Genomic DNA, 27,897 nt, shown 5'->3' with positions numbered 1-27,897 from the left:
CATGGCCTTGAAAAGGAGGCCTGGATTCTGGCCCCACCCAGGTGAATTCTGAAAGCACAGTGAATGGATGGGGATTCCCAAGGATGAAGCAGGGACAGACAACCTAGCATGGCACAGAAGCATCAGTAGGATATGGGCACCTGTGCGGACTGTGCCTCACTTCCTGCTGGTACTCAACACAACATTTCTGTCAGCCCTTCCCATGATGCCCTTGGCAAGCCAGGGGCCACCAGGATTACCTGCTACCCCTCATGTTTGGGAGCATGGAAGTTATTTATTGTCTACAGTGTTCAGTGCCATCCCAGCTGAAATATCACCCTGGAGATAATTCTAACCACCTGCTTTTCTACCTTTGCACCCCAGAAGCAGGAGGAATTGTCCACAGTGGAGTGCTGGAGCCAGGGACAGTGTGGACTTGCTGGGAGGAAATTACAGGGTGGGGCTCGGTAAATCAAAGAGGAAGAGGTTATCCTTTCACTGCTAAGGATTCATCAGCATTCACAGCCCATTTTCATGTTTTCGGGAGCTGTGTGCTTGTCTTTGAATTAAGTTTATTGAACATTTTTCATAATATTGAAATTGTAATGAAGCTGTCTCCAAGCTATTTCCAAGCAATCTTGTTAATGTATCTTGGTGATATGTCTGTGTGTCATGTTTCGGTAATGTATTAAAATAGATAGGGAAGGAGTGTGTTCTGGTGGTGACAGCAGGAGAAACTGGAGTCAGGACTCCTGGGTTCTACTCCTGCTCTGCCACTAACTCACTCTGTGACCTTGGGCGAGTCTTTTAACTTGGCTGTAAAGTGGCCATAATGATACTTACCTACCTCACAAGAGTATGGTGAGAATTACTGTTTGTAACTTGCTTTGAGATATGCCGATGACAGTGCAAAATAGCTTTACAGTATGTACATATTTATATTAAACAGCTAAATAAAGCAGCAGGACAGTTCATGGCTTTTAAGACACTTGGTTTGAGGAGGTCTCGGAGCAGAAGAATCCATCCATTGACTGTAGTGCTCTCAATTCATCCCTCTGCTGTGGGTGATCCTCAGCTGTCACTTAGCTGCGCACGGGCTGGGAACTCTTTACAGGTTGCCACATGAGAATGTGGAAGGATAAAAAGGCACATTACAGGAGCTCCTTTCACTTTCTGTGGGGAGAGTCCTCTTCCCCAGTGGACATTCCAGTAGCTTCCATTAGAATCCTCCAGTTGGTCTCTTCCGGTTCTTACTGGTCTCTGTTGATTTCTAATAGCCACGTATGTTTTCTCTTTTTGATTCCAAGGCTAGAAGGAGTCACTGTGATCATCTAATCTAATCTCCTGTGCAACACAGGCTAGAGAACTTCCCCAAAATAATTCCTTGAGCAGATTTTAGAAAAACATCCAGTTAGAGGCCAGTAGAACCACCAACCAGTACATTGCTCTGTTCCCACACCTAGTTGCCAACTGGAAGCGGAAGAAATCTTTTCACCCCACATTTCCTTTTAAAAAAACACAACATTTTAGTGCTGAGGATCTCTTACCCAAGCAGTGAAACCCTAGCATTGTGCCAGAGGGAGATAGCAGGAAATATTTCAAGAAGAAATTCAGGCCTCTGATCAGTGAAGCATATGAACTTAAAACCACTGGCTATAAGTGTCATAAAGTGCAATATTAATGCAGCACTCCACAGCTATGAAGTCTTCAGTTAAAACCCTGATTGGTGCTTGAACATGAAAAATGCATGTCATGGTCTTAACTTAGTCAGTCCTTTTGTGCTATCACAAAGCGGCCATGCAGTGTGTCATGACTGGAAACATCAGCTTGTGGCTCCACTTTCAGCTAAGTGAATTACAGATTTTTCAACTTGTTGACAATTTCAAAAAGTCGGAAAAAATTTGTTTTGGGTTGGAGCAAAAATGAAAATATTCAAAAATTTTAGTGCAACAAAAAGTTTAAAAATCATTTTAGGTTGAATGAAATGTTTTGTTTTGACAAAACTGAAACATTCATTTTGAATTCCACCATTTAAAATGTTTGATATTTTTAGTATAAATTTAAAGGAAATTTGGGAACAAAAAGTCATTTTAAACCAAAATATCAGCATGTTTCATTCTGAAAATGTCAAAATCAAACATTTTGATTTGGGGGAATTTGTCTTCTTCTTTTTTTTTTTCTTTTTTTTTCTGAAATGAACAATTTGGCCAACTTGACATGAATTCACAAAACGTTTCAATATTGCCCAAGCTGCATTTTTGAACTGGAAAAAAAGTTTTTGTCTGAACAATTTCACCTGGCTCGAGTTCCACTCAACATCTTCCTTGTGCGCAATTTCAGGCTCTTTATACTTTTTTTGCTTAAAATAAGGCTGTTGATGAAGAAAGCGATTCTTCACCAGCTACCCAGAGAATTCTTCTGTTTGTATGGGATGTTTGTCCTTAGTTGGTAGCCCATTAATCTCTTACATGGACTAGCCACTGGCGCTGGGGCTAAGAGTGACATGGTGGTGACATGGGTTGGCTCTTCAGTGGTATAACCATAAATCGCCATATTACCAATATATATATAAAACACAGAGCTCTTTTCTGTCTGGGATCCTGCCAACCATCCCTCCCCTAAGGAGAGGAGATCCTCACATCATTGGATCTCTCTGACAGGGACTAGATGGGCCTCATCTAGGTAAAATGCTACCTTCCATAGTAACCCAACCCTGTGCAGCTGGCCAGGACAAGGTCAACGCACAGCTTGTACTGAGGTGCATAGGTCTTATGCAGGCTGTCTGCACAGGAGCAAATTTCACCCAGAGTGAGGATGAATCTCTATCCCGGCTCCTAATCTATGGAACTGTTTGCTTTGCTCTGATATTTGAGCTGCAGTAGGCCTACAGTGTCTAAGATCAGTGTCCAAATAAGGCTTCCTAGGTGTTTTATCATAACTGTCAACATACTTTCCACTGCTTTCTCTCTCTCCAGCATAAGCCCTCGCTAGTCGTCTGTTCCTAATTCTGCAAAGCTACATTCAACTTCTGTTCAACTCTTTCAATTTTCCTGTCGCTATGATACCACCCCAGCGCTTATCTTACAGCCCCATTGTGTTAAAGTCCTGGATTTCATTTTCCAAAGCCATCTTCCAATGCTTTCTTGATTGTCCGGCTTTGGCTTCGAGATCTCGCCACCAAGCACAAAAGAACCCTTAGGAAAAGCTAAAAAAATCCCTCGCCCAAATCCAGAGTGTGGTGATGGCAGCTAGAGTGTTTTCTTTCTTCTTCAGCCAAGTTACATTTCTGAAAGTCAGAAGTGTATTCAGAGCAAGAAAAAGCCTAAGACAGATCAGACCCTACTGTGGAAACACCCATGGAAGGCTCAAGAAGCTCCCTGGGGGTGACAGATCGGGGGCCCACTGCTGGGGTGAAAGGGGCAGCTCCTGGACTCTGAAATGGAGCCACCCATCTCTGCCACTCTGGTTCCGCTCTTCTAGCCAGCAGAGTGGCCTCAGGACGACACAGTAGCAACCAGGACAAATCCCAGCAGGAGCTCATGCTACTTCACGGAAATCCAGTGGGGTCCGCAGGGCCTATCCCATGCTCCCGAATCCTATGCAGGGCTGGTGAAGGAGACTCCTGTGGGAAAGAGAGCCAGGGCTGCTGGATCTTTAGTTAGCTTTTCTAGAACCGTTTGGACAGCTAAATCCGAGTGTGACAGATTATGATATCGACCCCCACCGCTGCTTGTGGTGCTCACTTTACGTGCACAATGCGGCTGAGCTACAGTTGCCATGGTAGCCAGAACGTTTGGTTTCCTGACTTTTCTGTGTTTGAAACCTCTGCCAAATGTTGCATGACTACAGTTAGTTATTTTCCTGGTTTTATGTGAAACCAAAGTCCCTTAATAAGTGTCGTAAGTGACCACTCTTCCTCAAAGGACAAAAGAACACAATGCAAGTTGCCACCTAGCAGTTTGCGGCTGAACTCTTTGCAAGCTGTAGATATCCCATCAGTTCCGAGGGATCTTTCCTCAGTCTTTGCTATCGCCTGGCAAACCTCAGGTGAGCTTTCGCTCCATGCACTCAGTCCGAAAGCAGAGGCATATCATTAAAAAATGGACGGTGGCCCCACACCACTCCCAGAAGCGGCCGGCTGCTGGCACGTCTCTGCACGCCCCTGGTGGGGCATGGGGGAGGCGGCTCCACGTACTGCCCCCGCCCCGAGTGCCAACTCCGCAGCTCCCATTGGCCGGGAACTGTGGTCAATGGGAGCTGCAAGGGCGGCACCTGCAGGCACCTGGCCCGACCTGCCTAGGAGCTGCTGTTAGAGGGGTTTGTGTGCTGGTTGCTTTGGGAGCCACACTGCCCGAGGTAAGCACTGCCTCCCTGACGCCCTCCCGCACCCCAACCCCCTTCCCCAGCCCAGAGCCCACACCCAAACTTTCTCCCAGAGCCTGCACCCTTGACCCCCTCCTACAGCCCAACCCCCTGTCCCAGCCCAGAGCCCACACCCAAACTTCCTCCCAGAGCCTGCACCCCCTCCCACACGCCAAGCCCCGTCCCAATCAAGGTAGCTCACTTTATTTTCATTTACTTCCCATTACACGTAATATAGGAAGAGAATGAAGAAAAAAAAGAATGAAAAACGGGGGGGGGAATGAGAGAGAATGTTCTTTTTCTTGTCCCCCCTAGGGACCCTAAAAATGAAGCTGCGCACAGGGTCCCACTAACTCTAAATCTGCCACTGGCTGGGACCCAGCTGTACTTCAAATGGGCTCAAAGCAGGACAGGACCTATTAACTGGGGAGAGCTTTACTTTCAGACTGGCTTCCAAGGAGTATGTGCAACAATTCAAACACAGATTAGGCAGCTCTCCATTTTCATTTTAAAATCATGCAGACATGGGAGGAGCGTGCAGAAAAGGGAACTTCCTAGCACATAAATTGGTCACATATAAATGAAGAGATGGGCAGAGAAAAGTTTGAAGTATCAAGTATCTGGATGCCTGGCTGGTGGTCTTGCTCACGTGCTCAGGGTCTAACCGCTTACCAGATTTGGGGTCATGAAGGAATTTTTCCCTGGCAAGCTTGACAGGGACCATGGGGTGTATTTTCTTTCCTCCACCCTCTGGGACATGGTTCACCTGCTGAGATCATCTGGGCATAGCTCACCTAACCAATCCCCTGCCCTTGCAAGGCCTCGGACACTAGCAACATCTCGGTCTCCCCTGTTTTCTGTCTGGCTCCTGAGGACTGAAACGCTTTAATCTAACTAATGTATTTGGTCTTAGTATAGGGGTATCTGGGTGAAATTTAATGGTCTGCGATATCCAGGGGATCAGGCTGGATAATCTAATGGTACCTTCTGGCCTTAAACTCTCTGAAGCTCTGAAATAATGTTCTATGTACCACTGGGTTAGAATTACAATCCCAGTGTGAAATTCTCCATTGTCAGAGAGCCAGTATAAATCTCTTGTGTAACACACTAGTCAGTGTCTATTATGTGCCCTCTCTGTGCCTAATTCACACAGATTCTGGCTTTTTAGCTCAAACTGTAGAGACGTATGCTTTCAGCTGTAGTCTTCTGCACTTCAGTGCCTGTTGTTGGCCAAGACGGGGTCCATCACGTAAGTATCGGATAAAGCTCTATTTTGAGGGATTAAGTGCGATTTAAGTGGTGCATAAGCCTTGTGCTGGCCCTCCGCACAGAGAATGTGTTTCACGCCTGTTGATTTGTCGATGGGAAAAGCTGAGTGACTGCTGTTACCAATGGATGAAATGCTGATAAGTGGCCAGCTGGTGAGCTCTGCGGCCCCGCTGAAAGTTCTGATCATTGTGGAGGCTTCATAAAGGGCGGGTCTCTCCCATCAGTCTTTGCACAGCATTCACACTGACACGCAGTGATCGTAGATTGAGGCTAAAATACAGCCAGCTGTTGTGATTATAGCTGGACTGTGTAGATCCAATCTAATCTATTGAAGCATCTGTACCGTGCTCACGGCTGTTGTGCTTTGCGGAGCTCTGAGTTAGCTGTCGTCTTTCATCGTTTCCAGCAGGGACAAAATCTGCCTCTCTGGGAGATCTGCTGTATTGAAGGGGGGGTGTCTCAGTCCCAACAAGGGATAAGATGGTATTCAGATGTCCCATTTTTAAAGGGACAGTCCAATATTTAAGCCCTCCTGCAGGTGTCCCGACTTTTTCTTAAAAACGGGCAAACTGTCCTGTATTTTCTGTCTCCCCGCCCCCCATCAGTCCTCGCAGGTCTGGCTGCTGGCTGGATACCTGCTCGCCAACCGCCCGCCCACCAGCGGTGAGTTGCGGGGTCTAGTGACCGATGGTGGGGGTGCAAGGCTGGTGGTGGGGCAAAGCTGCAGCGCAGGGGGCCAGCCGCTCCCCTTGCTGGTCTGTCAGCACTCCTGTCCATTTCCGGCTGGCGCTGGCTGCGAGCTGCGGTGGCTGGTGAGTGCGGGTGGGTGCCAGGCGGCGGCCGGTTACGTGTCTCCTCTGCTGCCCACCCATTGGCCCTTTACATGTTCCCCCTCTCGCTGCCCTCTCCCTGCTTTGCTCCTTCACTCCCCCCAGCCCCGCTGCTCCTCCATATCCTTCCCCACCCACCTCCCTCCTGCTCCCATCGCTGTGCAGAGAACCAGCCCCCGGTCGGAGCACTCAGCTCACCAACAGCCTGGCCGGCAGGCTCCTTCCTTCCCCCACTGCCTCCGGCTGGGCAGGCGCCCTGGGAAAGCCCAAGACCCTCCAGCCTGGGGGGCTGGCCAGGAGGAGCCGAGCCCTGCCTATGCTAAAGCCCTGCACAGCGCTGGCAAGGGGAAGCCTCTCTGCCTCCCAGCTAAGCTCTGGAGTGGCAGGACAGGGAGAAGCAATTTCCAGCCTGTGCGTGCCTTGATCCTGCAGGCTCCACAGCAGCCCCCCGGGCAGGGCCTTAGGACCCTCTTCACCCGCTCCGTCCCCTAGGCACCCTCCTCTGCTCGGCCACCTCTCTGGCCGGGTTCGCTGAAGCCCCTGCAGTCAGGTTCCCTGGGCCCTGGTGCCCAATGCGTCCTGAGGGCTTAACCCCTTCCTGCCCGCGCTGTAGTCGGGGGACAGGTGGTGGCTGGGTTATGTTAGTGGCCATCAGAAGCCTGGATTTCAACACTGTGCGAGCAGGAAGGGACAAGCTGCTTTTAGCCACAGGGGAGCGGTAGGGGTGGGAAGAGATGAGTTCTGCAAAGACATGGGCCAGGTCATCCCTTTCCCCCACCCCCGCCCCCCACGGCTGGAAGCAGCTCCCATCCCTTCCCTCCCGCACCATGCCAAAAGGCTGCTGCTGGCCACATTCTGGTATGAATCCTGGCTGAAATCTGGGGAGGGGGGCATGTGACCCTGAGTCCCCCCACACCTCTCCATTTGTTGCCTTGGAAGGACATGGTGCCAGGTACCAGGAGAGGCAGGCCCTCCCCGAGGCCTCAGCCAGGCAGGAAGGGCAGAGAGCACCAGGCAGGGAGGGTCCGGTCGGTCAGTCACAGACACACACCCCCAGCGAGAGAGAGAGAGAGAGAGAGAGAGAGGGGTATGTGTGTGTGAGACCTCTCCCCGTGTGAACACTAAAGCCTTAAAGATAAGAAGGTAAATAAAAAGAATCCAACTATCAGTATAGTTGGATTCTTTTTATTTACCTTCTTATCTTTAAGCAGCTTTTTAACAGGGGCTCAGTCAGCTTGATGTTAATTTGAATGTTTGTACTGCATAGTTCTGACTGATTGCCGTTGAACTCGCTTGAATATGAGTAATTTTACCAGGTGTCCCTTTTCAGCATTGGGAAATATGGTCACCCTAGGTTTGTGTCAAATGATCACGGCTTACTTTGATTGTAGCAACCACCCATTAAAAAACCATTTGAGCTGTATTTAGTCTTTGTTGATTGGAAGAAACCCCCGTGGGCCAGTCTTTCAGAGGGTATTAACTGTCCTTTTGGATGCGAACAAGAGATGAAGTTGGCTGAGGTGGTCTGGAGTGGCTATTGGTGCTGCTGGTGACGTCCAGGCCTATTTTCTTTTAGACCGAACACGTGCGCGTGCACTGGGAGAAAAAAGAACAGCTAAGCTAGAAAATACAGCTTCCGTTTCTGGAGCTGACTTTCACTTGCAACTTTGCTGCTGGAGGAATGCAAGCACTGCCCAATGTCTTATCAGCTACGCCGAGCTCGTTCCAGCCCAGGGCTTTTTAGGGCATTGCTTTTAGCTTGTGAAGCTCACTCCTTCCAGTCCATGTCTTCCTCTTTCCCCGCATCCATGGCGTGACCCCCCACCAGGTCAACAATGTCCAAGGAAATGGGAAAACATGCCACTAATTTCCAACATAAACATTTTCACCCATCTCTAGAATCTTTCCGCTCATTCTTATGCCGCCCTGTGACTTTACCAGGAGCCTTGCAGATCCCTTAGCACAGTTCTTGTAACCTAAACAATCCAGTTAGTATCAGGCTCTTTATCTCCTCTTTTTGCTGACTTTTACAAACAACTTTGTATAACAGGCTGAGTTGGACTTCGGTTACCTTGGGCAATGTAGAATACAGGCCCCTGCACTGGGGCTCTGCTGGGCGTATTCGGCACTCATTCACTGCATGGCACTTCTGTCCACACAAGCAGGATTTCTGCAAAGTATCCAGTTGAGAGCTGAGAGGGAAATTCTCCTGCAAATTTCCAGTGGAGGCAGTGAGATTTCAAGCTTTTTCAGGCCCGACTATACAGATGGCTCTGGTTAGTTGGCTCACCCGAAACAGATGGTTCACATTGCAAATATTGTGCTTTTGTTTGCACACACATACACACACCCGCAAAGAGCCCAGGCAAATTGGGAGCCCTAGAGTTTCTGAGCTGTCAGTACTGTACAAGCAATCCGCTGTGTTGACAGCAGAAGGCTTTGCGCTGGGGATGGCAGCATTGTACGTTGCAGAACCCATCCACTAGAAAGCGATATTTCTGCCTGCCCTGATTACTGACTGCTCTGTTACTGTCACGATGAGAAGCAGCAGCCAGAATGGCAAAGGCACAGCCCACTCTCCTGGCATCAAAACCAGCTGTCCAAAGGATGGCTCATGGCATTGCTAATGAGTTACGGGAGGGATTTCACTGCTAGATCAGCTGTTGAAATCCAACGTGTCAGGAGTAATTTTAAAGATGCTACCATATTACTGGGTCCTTGGAGACCTACACAGAATAAGTTGGGGGGTTTCAGTCCTTTGTCCCAACTGGTAGAAGAGGCAGAGAGGTCAGGGCTGGAATGTGTCTGGAAAATGTCCCCATCCTCATTTCTAGGGATGGTCCCTTCAGGTCAGGATAGAGGGGCAGTGAGAGGAAGTTGCCTTTCTCCAGGCTATACCTGTTCAGGGGTGAAGCAGGATATGAGATGATCAGGGTAGTGCCTGAGAGGGTCCTTACAGAGGGGGAGCCAGGAGGCATTATCCTGAATTCATTTCTCCCAATAGAGGAATCCAGAGTTGTCAGCAATGGTTTTTCCCTCCTGCAGAGAGGGAATAAGACCAGCATAGCAGCCAGTGAGCTAGAGCTAATAAGGGGCCAGCAGCAGGAGGAGGAGACGGACAGGCTGGTGAGATAAGAGTTGCTTCCCAAGTAGTTGTGTAAAATCAAAGCACATGCATTGACAGTGGAGAGGCTGAACGACCCTGGCCCCACGATGTCTCAGAATGGAGCCTAGCCCACTGCTGGCCGCAGGAGATTGGCTCGTGGATCAAATGACACTTGTGAAGAAAAGAGGAATGTCCATGAAAGGCACAAAAGCGAGGCAGGTGCAGGGACTGACTTGGACCCTGTGTCCCTGGAGCGAGCAGAGGAGCAGCAAAAAGATTTCCTTGTGCCGCCGCCGTGTCCCCACCACCTAACACTGCAGAGCGAGAAGAAAACCTGGCTGCCGGGGACTGTGGCACTGGGTGGAATGGCTGCTGGGAGGAAGAAAGCCAGGGTGTCGATTGATGGGAAGGCAAATGGAAAGTGACTGGATGACAGCAAGGAGCAGGTGACATGCACTGCGAGCAATGGAGAGGACTGGACTTTGTCACGGCACAAAAGGATTGGAGCCAGCCCTTCTAATCGTGGATGGATGAATTCCCCCCCCCCCCCCCCCGCCGCTCCAGGAAAAGCAATCCTAGAATCAAGCCAAAGCAATTTCTCCTTTGGAATAGAGCTTCTAGTGCCAAAGCAGGGTCAGCTGTCCGGGTCAGCTGTCCAGATCAGCACATACACCTGCTTTGTGTTGTAATCAGCTCTCTCCTGGAGGCCATCCTAGTGTGCACTATCCAATGCCTTTGATTTTTCTGGCCAAGCCACTTTAGGGCTCTGGTCCACTTTGGGTATGTCAAAGAAGTCCCACCACTTCTGGTAGATGCATGTGGGAGCATCTGGCGCCACCTAACCTTGCAGACGGGAAAGGGGCCTGGTATGTCTTCCTCCCTGCACCCTGTAAAAATCTCTCTTTGGCAAATGCACCCTCATCTCTATCCAGCTGGAAAGCCCGGAGTGCTGGTCAGTGTCTGAAGTTCATTATTTTGGGAAGCAGGAATTTGCTGCTCCAAGTCAGAGCACAGATGGAGCTGACCTCTTCTGAAGCTTCTGGGGACGTGGAGCCAGGTTTTTGTTCACCTCATTATAGACACAGGAGCCAGGAGGAAAGTTTGTGTCTGAATCTGGCCTTTCACAAATACTGGGTTTGTTGAAGTTTTGTTTTGGGCCTGACTCTGGCGGACAGTATTGGCTCATGAAACTATTGGCCAGTCACCAGTACCTGACGCTTGAGAGGAAGGCAAAAAGGCCAGGTATGCACCTCTACACATAGAGAAGGGGGGGGTGGGGGGATTCTTTCTTGATCCCTGCAGCCATTACAATACACTGTGCAGAATGAGATCACATTAGTCCTGCCCAGGGGTGAAAGTAAGTTAGAGGACTTACCGCTACGCCGGAGTCCTGAGCGGGGAGCGTGGCCTCAACTGGAAGAGGCAGGGCCTTAAATCCCCAGGCCCTTTCAATCTTGATTTAAAATCTTGATTTAAAGGGCCCGGGGCTCCAGCTGCGGTCGTGGCGGCTGGGAGCCTGGGGCCCTTTAAATCACCCCCAAGCTACCAGCTGCAGAGGCGGCTGGGGACTCGGGGGCGATTTAAAGGGCCCAGGGCTCCAGCTGCCGCTACCGCAGTGGAGCCCCGGGCCCTTTAAATCACTAAGGAGCCCTGGGGACTCCCAGCTGCCACCGCTACCCCAGGGCTCTGGGCTCTGGCAGAGCTTTAAAGGGCATGGGGCTCTGCTGTGGTAGCAGCTGCCGGAGCCCCGAGCCCTTTAAATCCCCGCCTGAGCCCTGCTGCCCGAGCCCTGGGGTAGCAGCGGCCGAGCTCTGGCAGGGATTTAAAGGGCCCCGGGGCGGTCGCAGCGGCTGGAGCTCCAGGGCCATTTCAGTCCCTGCCGGAGCCCCACCACCACCGCTACCCTAGGGCTTTAAATTGCCACCTGCAAAAGCTGGTCCCGGTACAGCGCACTGGCTCTTACCAGTATGCCGTACGGGAGCGTACCGGCTTACTTCACCTCTGGACCTGCCCTAGCATAGATGTTACAATTTGAGCCTCAGTTATTGGCTGTCATGGATGCCTGTTATAACTGGGCATCAGATGAACCAGTCCTTTTAAAAAAACCCAGCCACCACTTGTTTGATTTTGAATGTGGCTCTTTCGTTTACTGGCTCCACATTAAAAACTTCTGTGAGATGAGTGTCTGTTCATTGTTCAGCCCTACAGGTGTTCTAGAGAGCGAGCGGTATGGAGCGTCGACTCTCGTCCAACAGGGTTCACTCAGGCGCACCTCCAGCGCTACCAGGCAGAGCAAGGAGGAGGGGAGCAGCTTAAAATGCAAAGCAAGCAGGGTGAGTCTGTTTACATTTTTACAGCGGAGGCTGGCGGGGTGGCAAATATGACACTATAACCCGAACTGGTTACTAAACACTACTGAAAAATCTGGGCCTGAGCTGTTTTGAAAATATGACTTGATGACTGCTTACTCAGGCTCAGATCCCCTTTCCCTGCTGCTCTCCCTTTGAGGTTCGATCTCTTCACTTTTATGGTCTTATCACTACAGCCTATGGCGGTTCACACAGAGACCAATGGGAAACTGGGCAGGCAGTACAACTCTAGATTGCCCCAGTAAACCCCTCTGCATTGTTTCCCCACTGATGCTAATAACAGTTATCAACCAGGTGCATGAGTAAGGGCATTAAGCAGCATAATGCAAGATGGGTGACTATAAATTATATTCTTTACAGGAATTAAATTACACTGAAAAGCCTTTTTGTGTCCAGGGAAAGTTGGCATTTTTAAGCCTGGAATTTATGTGATGATTAGCTCAATAACAAACCAATTATAACTTGCATAGGATGGGCCATTTAATCACCACGTCCAAATTACTCCCCTCTCCCAGCTGGAAATGACTGATTTTCTGCCTGGAGCTGTCATTTCATCTCCATGATAACTGGGGATGTAAATACTCAGAAGAGGCATGTGTGAGCTAATGAAATAATTAATTGCATTCATTTTAAAATTAGCTCTCTCTCTCTCTCTCTCTGTGTATTAAAGTATTTCTTACATTATATATAATGTAAGAAATACTTTAAAATAGTCTTAGAAATATTTAGAAATAGTCTTATACCCGTGGGTGTTGGGCCAGCAGTCTAAAGCAGTCCAGTGCAATGCCTCCACAGAGTCAAAGCTTTCTCTAGAGATGTCAAGGGAGCCCTGGTTGAGCCCTTTTGTAGGGGTAAAAAGAAAAGGAGTACTTGTGGCACCTTAGAGACTAACCAATTTATTTGAGCATGAGCTTTCGTGAGCTACAGCTCACTTCATCAGATCTGATGAACATCTGATGAAGTGAGCTGTAGCTCACGAAAGCTCATGCTCAAATAAATTGGTTAGTCTCTAAGGTGCCACAAGTACTCCTTTTCTTTTTGCGAATACAGACTAACACGGCTGTTCCTCTGAAATTTGTAGGGGTAGTATCTTATGTTGCTTTCTAGCGCCCCTTGCTGGCCAGCATGATGAACTCCATTGACTGGCAATGTGCCTGCCATTCCAGATGGCTGGAAGGGGGTTCAGCCTGCAACAAGGGCTGGAATCTCAGCTGATCCAAACTGAAATCTCTCCATTGACTTTAATGGTGCTGTACTGATTAACACCAGTGGAGGAACTGGCCCTGGGTCTTTATGGTTAAAGGGGAAACAATGGGGGACTTCAGGACAGACTCTGAAACCAACCACCCCCTCCCCCCAACAACCTCTTCCTTAGGAACAACAGATAGAGAACACAGAGTCCCTGATGGAAACTGGAGGGTGGTTGTTTGGAAGTATGGAGCAGAATGCAAACTATGCAAACATATTTCAAGCCTTAATGTGAGGCTATAATCAGAGAAGCCATTTTTTTAAAGTGTGGGTGGATTCTCCTCTGAAAAGTAACTGTAAAAATGCCACCCTGGAACTTCCCTGGTTGTTGTAGCTCAATGACTCGGGGTTAGATTCACCCAGATTACAAGCACAAAATAATAAATTCCTAACTGCCAGCCCTGCCAACTGAGGGTCTAATTCTGCTACCTTTACTCACGCCGAGTGGTCCCTCGTTATGTGGGTAGTTTGACTGGAAGTACCCTGAGTACAAGTGGCAGAATCGGGCCCCTCAGCAAGGGAGCTGACAATCAAGCTGTGCGCTGATATGACTGGCAGTGACGAATCTGCAGACAGAACTTAGTGAAAAATTCTATTGAGGACACCTGAGCCGGAATAGATCCTGGCTGGGCAAAGATAAGCGTACAAAAGCCACAGGAACCTGCTTTAGTCAGCTGAGCCAGTAAGACAGACTCAGGGAACCAGATCTGTGGTGTGAAGAAGAGTAAGATTTAGAGTCACTTTTGTGCTCATTATTACACTTTAAAAAAAAAACAACAACTTTTTCTTACTCAATACAAATGCAGCTCTGCTGCCTTTACTCAAACAAACATTCCTGTCTCCTCTTAGAGCAGCCAGCCCGGCTACTGGTGAGCGAGCTGGGTTTGGTACCTCCTTGGAAGCCAGCAGATGCCAGTGCCACTCTGAGCACAGAACCAGTAGCAATGCTCTTGGTGCAAGAGGCAGAACTCACAGGGTTTGACTCTCCTGATCAGATCCTCAGCTGGTGTAAATCAGCGTCGCTCTGTTGACTCCAGGAGCGCTATGCTAACTTACAGCAGACAAGGATCTTGCCCTCGGGGGTATGTCTACACTGCAATTAAAAGCCCATGGCTGGCCCGTGCTAGGCAACTCGGGCAAGTGGGGTTCGGGCTAAGGGGCTGTTTAATTTCAGTGTAGACATTTGGGCTCAGGCTGGAGCCCAAGCTCTGGGACCCTCCCCGCTTGCAGTGTCCCATAGCCCGGGATCCAGTCTGCACCGCTATTAAATAGCCCCTTAGACTGAGCCCGAGTCTGTTGGCAGGGCCCAGCTGTGGGTTTTTAATACTCTCAGATTCCAGATTGAGTTTCCAGTGCTGGCAATTAGAGAAACAAACCTTTGATTTGTATACTGAGCAAATTTGGATCAGGAAGCTCTTGCGATATGGAACTCTGCGGAAATGACACCTTTACAGTCCTACTTCTGACTGTACGTGGATTTTAAAGGAGCTTCGGGTCAGTTCTTGGTTAAGCAGATCTGGTGCCCCCTTCCCTCCATGACACTATTGTGCATCCTGTCTCTTTCTCCCCATGACATTAGAACCATAGGACTGGAAGGGACCTCGAGAAGCCATCTACTCCAGTCCCCTGCACTCGTGGCAGGACTAAGTATTAGCTAGACCAACTCTGACAGGTGTTTTTTCTCTAACTTGCTCTTAAAAATCGCCATACAATGATGGAGATTATCCTTACGTTCCTCTGATTTCATTTGCAGCTTCCCCTGGGGAAAATTGGAAGGGGATTCAGTGGAAAAGACACTGATTGCCATGATGACTATGGATCTCTCAAAAACGAAGAGTGCTGTGAGGAGATGAAGCTAAGTAGGCCAGAGCAGTGCCGCTTGGAACGCTTTGGTAGTCTGGAAGTCACCAATGTGTAAGGAATTGGATTGTTCAGGCAAGACAGGACTCGCTGAAATCAACGGTGACATTGTGGCCAGTAAATGGGAAGGAAATCTCAAGAGGATGAATGAAACGCATACTTCTTGGGTTGTACATATTGTAGCCGTTGCTAGAGGCAACTCCGTTCAAACCTAACATGGTGGCATGTCTTTGTTTAAAGTGTCTGTATTGTGTTAATGCTGGGGGACCCAGATAAACCCAATGCTGATTCCCTATAGTAAAAGATTTCCAGCAAGCATTCCAGAAAATTTTCAGAGCCCAACCTGGGCCCCCTGTGAAATGATAGTGATGCCCAGCCAATGACCTGACTGATCCATTCCTCTCTCTGGGTGGGCCCCCCCAAAATACAAAACGCACTCATGGGATGACTGTGGGCCCCCAGGACTGCCAGTTTGAATGGGGCAGGAAAGACCAGCCCCAGTGAGATTGCTCCCAGTTGTCATCACCCAGCATCAGCCCATCACGTTTATCTACTGCTTTGACGTCGCACTGGGGAGGAAGGATAAAAAGAGAGAGGAAACATGAGGAGGAGGCGAAATTAGGTGAATGAAAATCAACCCGTACTTTGGAACAGAGTGGGGAGCCGGGAAGGATATGGCCCTTTGGGGCACCCTCCATGCTGCCACTGACCCTCATTATGCAAAGTGGTGAACACCTGCTGGGAGCGCTGCAGGAGATCAGTGGGAAGTGAGGCAGTGAAATGCCTCCCACTCAGAACCTTGAAGGATCGGCCCTTTCATTGTTCTCCAGTGCATAGATCCCATGGTGAGCCGTGCTTTAGAAATACCATGGATAGACAGTAATGTCAGGCAGGGGCTGTACTTCCTCATCTGAAGTCACTTCAGCATTGTGCAGCAAGAGTTCAAAAACCTGACTCACCTCTCAGCCTCTGGGGCACTCACAGCTTCCGAAATTGACAGATACCATCTGTAGGAGCAGCCCTACTCTTTCAGCCTGCAGTCCCATGTGATTTCACCAACATGGGCAAACTTTCAGTGCCTGGGTGGGATACCTGCTAGGAAGTGTCTGTTGCGACGAGAAGCAATGCCGGCGATTCCATAGGTGACATTCTTCCCTGTGAGTCAGTCCTGAGCCAGTGCCCCGGCACGGCGTTAAGGAGCATATGCTGTTGGAGGTGTCCTCGCTCCAGTTAAAAATGTGGAAAGATGAGCTCCTGCCCACAGAGTGTTGGTCCTGATATCTTGGCCAAATTCAAACCTTGGTACACACATTGTGCTGAGCTTCTTATAATAATTCCCTTCCCTCCCTATGAATGATTGTTTAGCGTGTCTGGCATAGAATGGGTGCTGTCTTCCTCTCCAGAGCTGGATGCACTTCAGCCGTGACGGAGCAAGCTCTTTGCTGCAGTCTGTAAAGCACTTTGGGGACTTTCTGGCTCAGTGGTTCTGTATTATTATCAGTATGGTCTTACTGTGGAACGATTATTGCTAAAAATTTCTGGGCCCAAAGGATGCTTTTGTTTATTTATTAGAAGTTATGGGAGCTCATCGGGGCTCTGGGTTCTAAGTAAATGTTTTCTTTTGGTGAAACATATTGTCGGGCAGGCAGCTGTTGGGTTTGTTTTAGGCAAAATGGCCTCGCTCCAGCTCTGCCAGTTTCCACCATCTGAGGATCTGGCCCAATACAGTCAAGTGGCTCACTAAGGGGAAGTGGCTCAGAGTGGCTCACAGTGAGGAAAGATCAATTTTACACATTTAAGGCCACAGAGTAGCTGTCAGACAAGCCTTTTGGAAAATGGAAATGAAGAGATTCCCTGGGACTACAAGGTTCATTAGCATGAATGGCGAAAAATGAAAGGCAGGGGGGAAGATCAAGCAAGCGGAATATGAAACTCAAATCTCTGTCCGGAGGAGAACATCACTTACAACACGTATTTTCTGCTTCACTCTTTTTGTCTCTTTTTTCTTTTCCTCTCTGGTATTGAGTGAGACAAACAAGTATTTAGAAAAAGGAATTTTAAATATACGGCGCTAAACTCTGATCTCACTGACAGACAGGTAGTGCCTCACAGACAGTCTGGGGTGCCCGGCATCTCTGAAAATTAGGCAACTGAGCTGCCTGAATATGGATTTAGGAGCAATCAGCTAGCGTGCTAGAGGCTGCATCTGCTAGGGGCATACGTGCCTAACTCCCATTGAATCAATGAGAGTTAGTTAGGCGCTGTCAAGGTTCCTCCCCCACTCTGAACTCTAGGGTACAGATGTGGGGACCTGCATGAAAACCTCCTAAGCTTACTTTCACCAGCTTAGGTTAAAACTTCCCCAAGGTACAAATTAATTTTATCCCTTGTCCCTGGATCTCCACTGCCACCACCAAACTCTAACTGGGTTTACTGGGAAACGTAGTTTGGACACGTCTTTCCCCCCAAAATCCTCTCAACCCTTGCACCCCACTTCCTGGGGAAGGTTTGGTAAAAATCCTCACCAATTTGCATAGGTGACCACAGACCCAAACCCTTGGATCTGAGAACAATGTAAAAGCATTCAGTTTTCTTACAAGAAGACTTTTAATAGAAGTAAAGAAATCACCTCTGTAAAATCAGGATGGTAGATACCTTACAAGGTAATTAGATTCAAAACATAGAGAATCCCTTTAGGCAAAACCTTAAGTTACAAAAAGGACACACGGACAGGAATAGTCATTCTATTCAGCACAGTTCTTTTCTCAGCCATTTAAAGAAATCATAATCTAACACATACCTAGCTAGATTACTTACTAAAGTTCTAAGACTCCATTCCTGATCTATCCCTGGCAAAAGCAGCATACAGACAGACCCAGACCCTTTGTTTCTCTCCCTCCTCCCAGCTTTTGAAAGTATCTTGTCTCCTCATTGGTCATTTTGGTCAGGTGCCAGCGAGGTTACCTTTAGCTTCTTAACCCTTTACAGGTGAGAGGATTTTTCCTCTGGCCAGGAGGGATTTTAAAGGGGTTTACCCTTCCCTTTATATTTATGACAGGTGCCTACCTGCATCCTTACGCACCAAAACAGCTTTAAAAATCTGGACAATAGGCCCTAATTCAGCCTGGTATTTGAGCATGTGACTAACCTCAAGCATGTGAGCAATCCCATTGATTTCAGTGGGACCACTTGTGTGCTTAAAGTTAGGTACCTGCTTAAGTGCTTAGATCTTAAGTGACAGATAAATCTTGTGTGTGTTCTCTGCACAGGGGTGAATTTCACATTCAGGGCCCAATCCTGCAGCTGCTCCATGGGCATAATGGCTGCAGAAAGCATATCTGAGTTGATCCAAAGCTCCTGGAAGTCAATGGAAAGACCCACGTTCTCAGCTGGCTTTGCATCAGGCCCCCACACAATTTCTTAACTAAGGACCTGATCTAAAGCTTCTTAAAACCAATGTGAGTTTTTCCATTGACATTAATGGGTTTCGGATCAGGCCCTTACATTTTAGTCAGATACTAAGACTTTCTGAATTCTCTAGGGAAATCTGTTGTCCAAATGCCAACTTTGCATCAATGAGCTCCGCTGACAACCGAAAGCGACCATTCAGTGAACACTAAGATACCATTTACTGTTTCTCTAGGAAAGGAACCGTGACTTGTGTATCATGTGAAAGCTATTTCAGTATCATTGGTTTATTCAGGCATTAAATACCTTGTTTTAATAACCACTGGAACTGTGTTGAAACAGAGATGGGGCAAATGTTTGTAACCAATTTCCTCCACAAAAGTGTAACCTAAAAAACCACTTCACCTACTGGGTAACATACTATCCTCTATTCTGGTGCAGTGGCATCAAATGTCACTTTGAATGGCCGTTTTGTTTACCTGTTGAAAGCTCACCTAGGAGCCATTTCCTCTGTTAGCAGCAAGGTGTTTATCATCACATATTTGACTCCAGGAGCCCCAAAGAGAGATAAACCTGCCACAGGGCAAGGTCAGCAGTGCGACTGAGTCAAAGACTTAAAAATACATCACCCATGGGGACTATAGTATAAATATAGGAGGAAAGGGGCTGTTTAGATGTCATGCAAATGAATCAGGATCTATCAGGAAGTTGTTCTGTACCAGAGGGGAGGCAAGGGAAGGGGACATGGGAAAGGCTCCATAAGGACAACAGGTCAGATTCTGCCCTCTGATATGTGTATGCGAGTCCCATTGGTGTAAGGAAAGAGTTGAAGGGAGGAGAAAGCCGCTGCCAATGGGCAGCCTAGAGACAAGGAAGGAGAAGTAAATCTGTTTGGAAAGGCAGAGTTGAGAGAGGCGAGATAAAACAAACTGTCTGGGTATGGATAAATCAATCACATGTACATACAGGAATCATGCCACCTACCTCTGAAATGCAGACACCTCTGTGGTGAAAGGCAATGGATGTTTAACAGGCGAATATGACACCGCTGAGTAGAAGAGGAAATGCACAAGTATTGATATAACTATATGCAGGGAGAGAGCATGTAATCACCACATGGGAATTTGGCAAGGAAATTCCACTTAACGTTCTGGTAGACATTTCTGTTATTTCATGTCTGCTACAAGCTGCGACTCAGGGTTCTGTTTTTCATCAGTACGACCTACTTTTCTTTCACTGTTACAGAAGTGATACCAAGGTCAGTTCTTAACATTCCCTTCTACTCATTACAGAGCTGACTTGGCCTCAGCCCATGGCCTCTAAAACATCCAGCCTTGGAAGGTCTTTCGCTTTACAGAATGGGACCATAGCGGGAAACTGAGGGCACAAGGAGCTTATTTATGTAGCTGAAACTCCACTCTTTGTTGCCCACCTTCAGAGTGCCTCATGGAAATTACTAGGCATTAATCACATACTTAGAAAGATACCCAGTTAAAAATTGAACTGGGCAGAATCTGAAGTATTAATTAAGCAGCATTTCCTGAATGTTTTCAGTCCTACATTTAATAGTCACATTTTTGATGGATTAAGTAACAATTTAAATACATAAGATCAAAAAACCAGTAACCTTAATGTCAACATATGAAGTGTATGTTGTGTCTTCCTCTAGTGGCTAATCCACACAGAACATATAACAGCCCACTATTGCTGCCAGCTACTGTAGTTACTCCTGTAGATCAAGTAGGCTTGATATGACAGCCTTCACAAATATTGCATAAGTGATTAGGAGAGGAACTGTGCAAGAACTGACGTCGCTATATGCAGGCAGGTAAATCAAGGTCTGGGTCTGAATACTGGGAGTTCTGAGTAGAGCTGTGGGAAGATGGAAGTTCCACATTGTGAAGAATTTTGAGATCTCTAAATTTAGCTTAATTCCAAACAGGAACAAAAACTGAAAATTCTGAATTTTTCTGCTATGGAAAATTCCAGGGGAAAATAGGTTTGGGTCAATCAGAAGATTTTATTTTGACCAATGGAAATGTTTCACTTCCATTTTGACTTTTATAGATTTTTTGACTATTATATAATAAAATGCAAAATTAAAAAAATAAAATCTAAACAAAGTCATTTCAAAACAAAAGTTTAAACCTTTCATTCCAAAAAATGTCAAACCCAGTAATTACAACATTGTCAGAACTATTTTTGACCCAATTTCCCAAAATGTTTCAATTTCGATGGAACTTGAAGAATATGGTTCCATCGAAGTTTCTCTGACCAGCTCTAGTTCTGAGTTCAGACCCTGGGGTTGACCAGGGGTGGCATTTGTTACTAAAGCTCATTGAAAAATAGTTGTAGAACAGGTGGAGAAAGGCTTGCCTAACCAGCCTGGACTTCCACAGTGCTGTGCATGGAGACTTTCCTACCCCCTCTCCAAGAAGACATCCGCACGACCAATGCTCAGGATAAAGGAATTTTGCTCACACCAAACATCCTTCAGTAATTTCCCCAGCCTGAGGGCTGCCATCTTGAAATCATAACATAACATAACAAAAGCACCCAGAGTGGAGAAACAAGGAGCGGGGTATAGTCCTACAATTCCTGCAGTCCTTAACTCATGACAGTGCTCCCATTGAAGCTGGACTTACAGAGGGTTATTTGAATGTACCCATGCAAGCAAATCCCTTAATTTGGATGGGCATGGTGGACCTTCACTAAATCAACAGAGGGAGCGTTGCCTGCTCTGCCTTTCTGCCAAAAATCTGGCCTGCCAATTCATGCATGCTAAGAGTAATTTAAGGCATTATCCCTGGGAACCAGCCCCTGAAATTGGAAGTGACCCAGATCCACCGGTGAGTCAGAGGCCACCTGGTGCAGGGCTGATGGCTCATGGTTACATGCTGGGTTGGGCTGGGCTTGTCTCATTTGGGAAGAAGATTAAGAACTGGGAGTGGGATGAAGGCAAGAGCCCATAGCTCCATGTAGACTAATTTGTCTAGGTAACCCCGTGGAACACATAGTGATCTATTTTCACCTCTACTGGGGAGAGGAGAGGGGATGTAATTTGGGTTTCATATTCCCAGGAAACTTCTGTCTGACTTTTAAGGCCTTAGGTAACAAGTAAAACTGAGCTCCTAAGGACAAGCAGCAGGCACGTCTTGTCTGATGAGACTACAGATCTTCTTCACTCCCCAGCAAGAAAAGATGCAATGAAAACTCAGCCCCAGCAGATTCTGAATCCTTAGATATAATTTGTGAGCCCATCGAAATCAGTGGAATTTCAATGGAGTTAGGATTGGGGCCCTTAATATCTAACAGCTGTTTGATGCCACTTAATTAAATCCTTAATAACTGCAGAAGGATAGATAGCCTAAACTCTTTGGAAGAAAGTACTATCACTAGACACAGGGAAACGTGACAACAAGAGTTGCCATGCATTTTAGAAGATACAAACCTACCAAACTCTTAGCTGTACCAGGAGAATGCCACTCTGCCTGCATACGTAGAGACATCCTGATTGTATAGTGCCATGTGAGTTAAAATCCAGACCTCCATGCAGGAACGGCAGTCAGCTGTGAAAGCACCTGTAAATGTGAAAGCCCCAATTAATGGACACATGCCAGCCAAGGGGAGGTAAAACTGGACACAGTCATAATCACTGCAGAGCGTGCCAAGTCGGTCAGCGTGAAGTAGACGCTTGGTGCTCGGCTCTTGGACAGATCCAACTGGTACGTCTGTTCCGTTGGGTTGCTTGCCAAACTGGAAACAGTTTAGGGGCAATGCTTCTCATTTTGGCTTTGTATTATACTGCAGATGAGTCATAGATGATCGGCACCAGAGCTGTGCATGGAAATTTCCCACCCCGCCCCCCCCTTCCAATTAACTTTGGACAAGCCACAACACTGTGCTGTGCTACTATAGAAAAATTGCAGCTTTGACTTTGTCTTATGGCATCATACCACATAAGGAACGTGTTTATGCGACGGTGGGATCTGGTAGGTTTGTCCCTGCGTCTCTACATTTCCCAAGGACATACACCTTGCAAACCACAGGAACACACGACCATAAGGCAGTTGCATTAGCTTCACAAAGACTTAGTAGCAGTAAATTCCAAAGGAGTCATGTTGAACTAGCCACCAACTAGAGAGTGCCCATAGAGACAGATGAGTGCAGTGGAAGCATTAGGGGGGAAAGCAAACTGCAATTGTTTGAAGGGGCTAAAGTGTTCAGACAAAGCTCTAAGTGAATGCAAAATTGCATTTGCAGCAAAATCAATGCAGGCGGTAAGTTTTGCTAGTTCAGTAAAAAGAAGATGATACTAACAAGAAAAGAAACAGAGAAAATATTGTCCCACATATTAGGGCTGTTGTTTCAGGGTGAGATGACCACTTTAAGGGAGTCAGGCAGAGCCCTACGGCCCCCACCTGTGACTGACTAGCTGCATCTCAAATGGTGAGATAGGACCAACAAGCAGCTTACTTGGGGGCTGGAGGGGAGCTGTATGGAGGGGATTGCTGGAGATTCTGGATCAGGGAAAGTACCAGAAAGGGGCTTGTTACACTAGGTAGGGACAGACCTGGCTAGTGACACCTGTTCTCTCAGTAGAAACAGCCTTCTGAGGCAGTAGGTCTTAGGCAGCAGGACCTGGTTTACCTAGCTGATTGCTTTTGGGCTGTATTTGAACAATAAATGCAACCCTAAGAAAAGGGAAGGCAATACTGATAGTGGTGGAAACTCCTTTGATGCAGCTGGCTGGTAAGTTGGCCTGTGGGCTTACACGAGTGTGGAGAAAGTAAGGCAGAGGCAGGGTCTGATGCTGAGTTTGGGGAGACCCTGTTACAGCTATCTAGTGCCTATTAAGATAACTTTACATATATTACCAAAATGGATTGGTCCATATGAAATCTCCAGACTAATAAGGAGTTAAGTTTAAATAAACTTTAATAGTAATAAAATGCAAGCTTTTTAAATGCATGACTATCAGTGTCATAGATAATGGTGGCAAGGGGACTAGATCCTCACCCTGTGTAGATTGTAATAGCTCCATCTGAACAGCTAGTGCATGCCTTTTATCCAATACAGCTAGAGTTGCTCATTGTGACCTCCCATTGTTATGTATTATTTTGTTATAGTGGGTACCATCCTGGTTCACTGGCCTGGGCAAAGGCCTGCGAATCAGGGGAGCTGTATTCTGTTCTTAACGCTTCCGTTGACTCACTGTGTGATGTGAGGCAAGTTATGTAACCTCTCTGTGCCTCAACTTTCACACCTGAAAAATGGGTATAACAATGTTTGTGTCCTTTTTTTTTAATACGTATGCAGTATTGTTGTAGATGTGTCAGTCCCAGAATATCAGAGAGATAAGATGGGTGAGGCAAGCTTGTCTCTCTCACCAAGTTGGTCCAGTAAAAGATATTACCTCATCTACCTTATCTCTCTCTCTCTCTTTTTTAAATGCTTTGAGATCTACAGATGAAAAATGCTGTATAAAAGCTAAATATTATTCCTTTAAAACTAGAGGTGAGTCTGATCTAGAATTCTGGATGGAGGGAGGTTGGATCAGGATTTGTTCTTCTGTTCACGCTTGGCTTGATACAACTCCAAACTTCCGGAATGTACTGATCTGTATTAGAGCTAGGCCTTGCACTTCAATTTTGCCTCTAAAATCATTCTGGCTTTCCCTGGTTTAGTTGCTCATGGGGATACTACACACTAAATGGTCTTGCTGGATGTCTGCTAGATAAATAAAATAATCCTACATTTCAGATGCAAAATAACATGAAATTTCGTGCCGAATTTTGCAAAATAAACTGGGGGGGGGGGGGGGGAGGGAGCGGTTTGCTCACTATGACATACCTTAAAAGGGTTTGATTTTCTGTAAGTGCTGAGAAGTTAACCTCTGAATATCAGGTTCCTTTAAGATGTCTTGAATTGGACACCCAAAAATTGAGGCACCTGAAATCACTATTCAGTTCTGAATTAACTTCAGTGTTTGCTGTAACTCTTCTCATCAGCACTGCAAGCTCTTCTGGGAGGTTGTATTCAGCATAATATATTCTGGTCTTTTAGATATGTTCTAGTCGCTGTAAATGGGGAACAGCAGCAGAAATGAAGCAAACAGTGTCTGAATTTCTCAACCATTCAAATAATTTTCCACTGATTGATCAAAACTGCACATCTAGTGAAATGAGAGAGACTACATCTAAGCAATTTCATCTCTTCCTCTCAGTACAATTCCTCCCTTGTCTGATATAGTAACAATTGCTGCAGCCCTAGTGACCAGATATACATATTGCTCCCAATCTCTGCTGAAAACTCTTGGTCCATGAATTGGTGCAATCACATTGAATTCCTTAATAACAATCATAAATAATTGTTAGTAGGAGCCCCAGACTAGATGGGCTGGTGGTAGCATTTTCAGCACCGTGTTGCGGAGACATCCTCAAAACGGAATTAGATGACGTGATAGTCACTGATGAAGGCTGAGACACCATCTACCATCCAGGGGAACTGAACTATATTAGAAACAGTTTGCAAAACGTCCACTGTGTAGACAAGGTTCCAGAAGCCACTCAGAGCAAATCAGCAGCCCCATATCTTTCTCCCCCATGGTGGGCGTCAGACGTGATGGGGAGGACCAGGGGCAAGGACAGCTCCAGGAAAATCATGACTCCACTAGCACACAAACCTGCTTAGGGTTAAACACAACAATCCTGGGCTTTGACATGGGTCCATTTCCTGCCGCAGCAGCTGTTGAGCTACTCGGACCTGACTACTGCAGATTGTGGCTAAGGAGTTACTTCCTTCTTCCCTCATGCCCTTGAGTCAGACTGTCGGCTCATTTCCAGAATTTCACCCAGAGGGGTTTTTTTTACAGACTCTACACAGGAAAAAATTACTTCTTCCACTACTAACATACAGCCACCTCTGGGCTGGAACATAGCAGCAGTTTAACAGTGCATGACAACCCTATACATTAATTTAGGACAGGAGGTGAAAAGTACCGGATCCAGATGAAACCGCATAAGGGGAATTTAGAGAGGGAGAAAGTAACTTCAGAGGCAGTGTTGTCTAGTGTTTAGAGGAGGGGACTGGAGACCGGCTGCCTGGGTTCAATTCCTGTCTTCCCTATATATGGAATTCTGTGCCAGAGGATGCTGTGAAGACCAAGACTATAAAAGGGTTCAAAAAAGAACTAGATACATTCATGGAGGTTAGGCCCATCAATGGCTATTAGCCAGAATGGGCTGGGATGCAAAACCATGCTCTGAAGTGTCCCTAGCCTCTGTTTGCCAGAAGCTGGGAATGGGAGACGGGGAATGGATCACTTGATGATTACCTGTTCTGTTCATTCCCTCTGAAGCACCTGGCATTGGCCCAGAAGACCGGATACTGGGCTAGATGGACCACTGGTCTGACCCAGTATGGCTGTTCTTATATTCTGATGTACAAGCATGTTTGGGGAAAAGGCAGTATTTTTAAACACAGGTTTCAAAGTAGAGGTGCCATAAAAATCCTATTAGCTGCATCTATAGCCCTAGTTAGAGATAAGCCTATACATAAAAAGATTGTTTGATCGTCAAAGCCTTTGGTGGAGACGAGGAACAAAATCAGATTTTATGGTTGCCCTTTTCTGCTGTTTTATGAGGCTGCATCTGCTACATTATTCAAAGAAGCTGCCCAAAGGAAAACACCACATATCCAGAGGAAAAGAGGAAGGTGAGCAATTAACCCTCAAGCATCAGCCTGGCCACGCTCATGGGATCAGGATGACTTAGTTCATTTTTGCACCAAAGTTGCTTTCCAGCCATTGAGTAAATGGGATATTTATTTGCATTCTCCCCAGTGCCGTATTCACAGTACAGCACAACAGATGTAACTACTGACAACCAAAGCAAAAGCCTGTGAGTGGGGCTCTTGACCTACTAAAAGCTGATATGCCTGAAAACACCGTGGTAAACAGAGATTAAAACAAAAGTGAGAGTTTAAAACAAAAGTGCAGAGGAGAAGGCTGCTCTCCAACCCAGAGACTCCACGGCTCTGGTTTCTTTTTTTGTTCTTAGGGCCTGATCCAAAGGCCACTGCAGTCAACCTACGTCATTCCATTGACTTCAGATTGACCTTGGATCGGGCCCTTAGTGCACCACAGCAAATAGAAAACTGAAAGTCAAAACACTCAGTTATAGTGATCATCTGGCATTTTATATCTGATGTTTGTTAACGTATACCGTGTTTGGAGCAGGGACTGCGTCTGCTCTGGCTTTGTGCCCCACTTATCAAATGGGGCCCCGATCCTGGTAGGGGCCTCAGAGCACCATTACTACTAGTAGACACCAGTACCATTCAAAAAGATCACAAGGTGCTTTAGAAATTTCACTAGCTGATTGTGCAAAAGGGTGGGACAGATGATACCATTCCCACCATCCCTCAGAGGGCAGGGACAATGTGGATTATCTGCAATATGGCCTATTTTTTCAATGGAGAGAAGTGGATGTATTAAGTGCCCTCATACCTTCGGCCTGACTGCAGACACCTTCCTTGCACTTTAGGGACTTCAAGGGTCTAGGCCTCATTTCCTGTGTGTTCCACAGAGGAGTGAATGCCCCCTCTGTTCCACCTGGATGTTTCCATTGAAAAACTCACAATGGAGTGACACCAGGCAGGGACAAATGTGGATAAAGATCTCTGTCCAAGGTCAATGATTTGATGCACTTTCAGTTTATGGACTGAAAAAGGAGATGAGCCAGGACCCAGTTTGGGGCAAGATTTGTGGCTGAGGACAAAGTAAGGGCCCTGAAAATGCCATAAGTTTGTCAGTTCTTCTCAGTGAGCCTGGAGGCAAGGCCTTTCAATAAGGAAAACATACTGAGGGGTTATGTCCTCATTGTCAGCCCTCTCCTCACAGGGTTTAATTTGTAGGAAAACAGGAATTGCCAGGCTGAATTAGACCCAAAGTCCACCTAGTCCAGGACCCTGGCTCTGACAGTGGCCAGCACCAGCTGCTTCAGAGGAAGTTGCATTGAGGAGCGGCGAGTTTCCCAACAGACCATTTCCTTCTTCCTCCCATTATATTATAGTCTTATCGGCTATAATAACCCCAGCATAGTCGCTTGGGATGGGGCAGACAGGGAACCAGAGATGGGGTCTAAAGATCAACAGGCAGGGGCTTCTAAGGGGCTGCGTTCTTCTCCCTGATCCTCCACAGCAGACCCATCCTTCCTGGCTGACTCATAGATTCATAGATATTTAGGTCAGAAGGGACCACTATGATCATCCAGTCTGACCTCCTGCGCAATGCAGGCCACAGAATTTCACCCACCACTCCTAAAAAAGACCTCACACCTATATCTGTGCTATTGAAGTCCTCAAATTGTAGTTTGAAGACCTCAAGGAGCAGAGAATCCTCCAGCAAGTGACCCGTGCCCCATGCTACAGAGGAAGGCGAAAAACCTCCAGGGCCTTCCAATCT

The 27,897-nt window shown here is 47.0% G+C and overlaps 1 protein-coding gene across 7 annotated transcripts in view; it reads left to right on the top strand.

Moving 5' to 3' along the window:
* KAZN (kazrin, periplakin interacting protein) overlaps positions 1-18,750 on the top strand; it is a 736,353-nt gene extending 717,603 nt beyond the window's left edge. For all 7 annotated transcript variants that reach the window (XM_073317160.2, XM_073317162.2, XM_073317163.1 and 4 more), the window contains 2 exons: positions 11,747-11,879; positions 14,917-18,750. In XM_073317160.2, the coding sequence (XP_073173261.1) occupies positions 11,747-11,879; positions 14,917-15,081 (298 nt within the window). In that variant the 3' untranslated portion in view covers positions 15,082-18,750. The remainder of the gene's footprint in view (positions 1-11,746; positions 11,880-14,916) is intronic.
* The last annotated feature ends 9,147 nt before the right edge of the window (positions 18,751-27,897 follow it).

This window comes from Lepidochelys kempii, chromosome 18 (genome assembly GCF_965140285.1).
Source record: "Lepidochelys kempii isolate rLepKem1 chromosome 18, rLepKem1.hap1, whole genome shotgun sequence".
Classification (NCBI taxonomy): Eukaryota; Metazoa; Chordata; order Testudines; family Cheloniidae; genus Lepidochelys; species Lepidochelys kempii.
The sequence above is the reverse complement of the archived record's forward strand: the minus strand, read 5'-3'. Positions and strand labels throughout refer to the sequence as shown.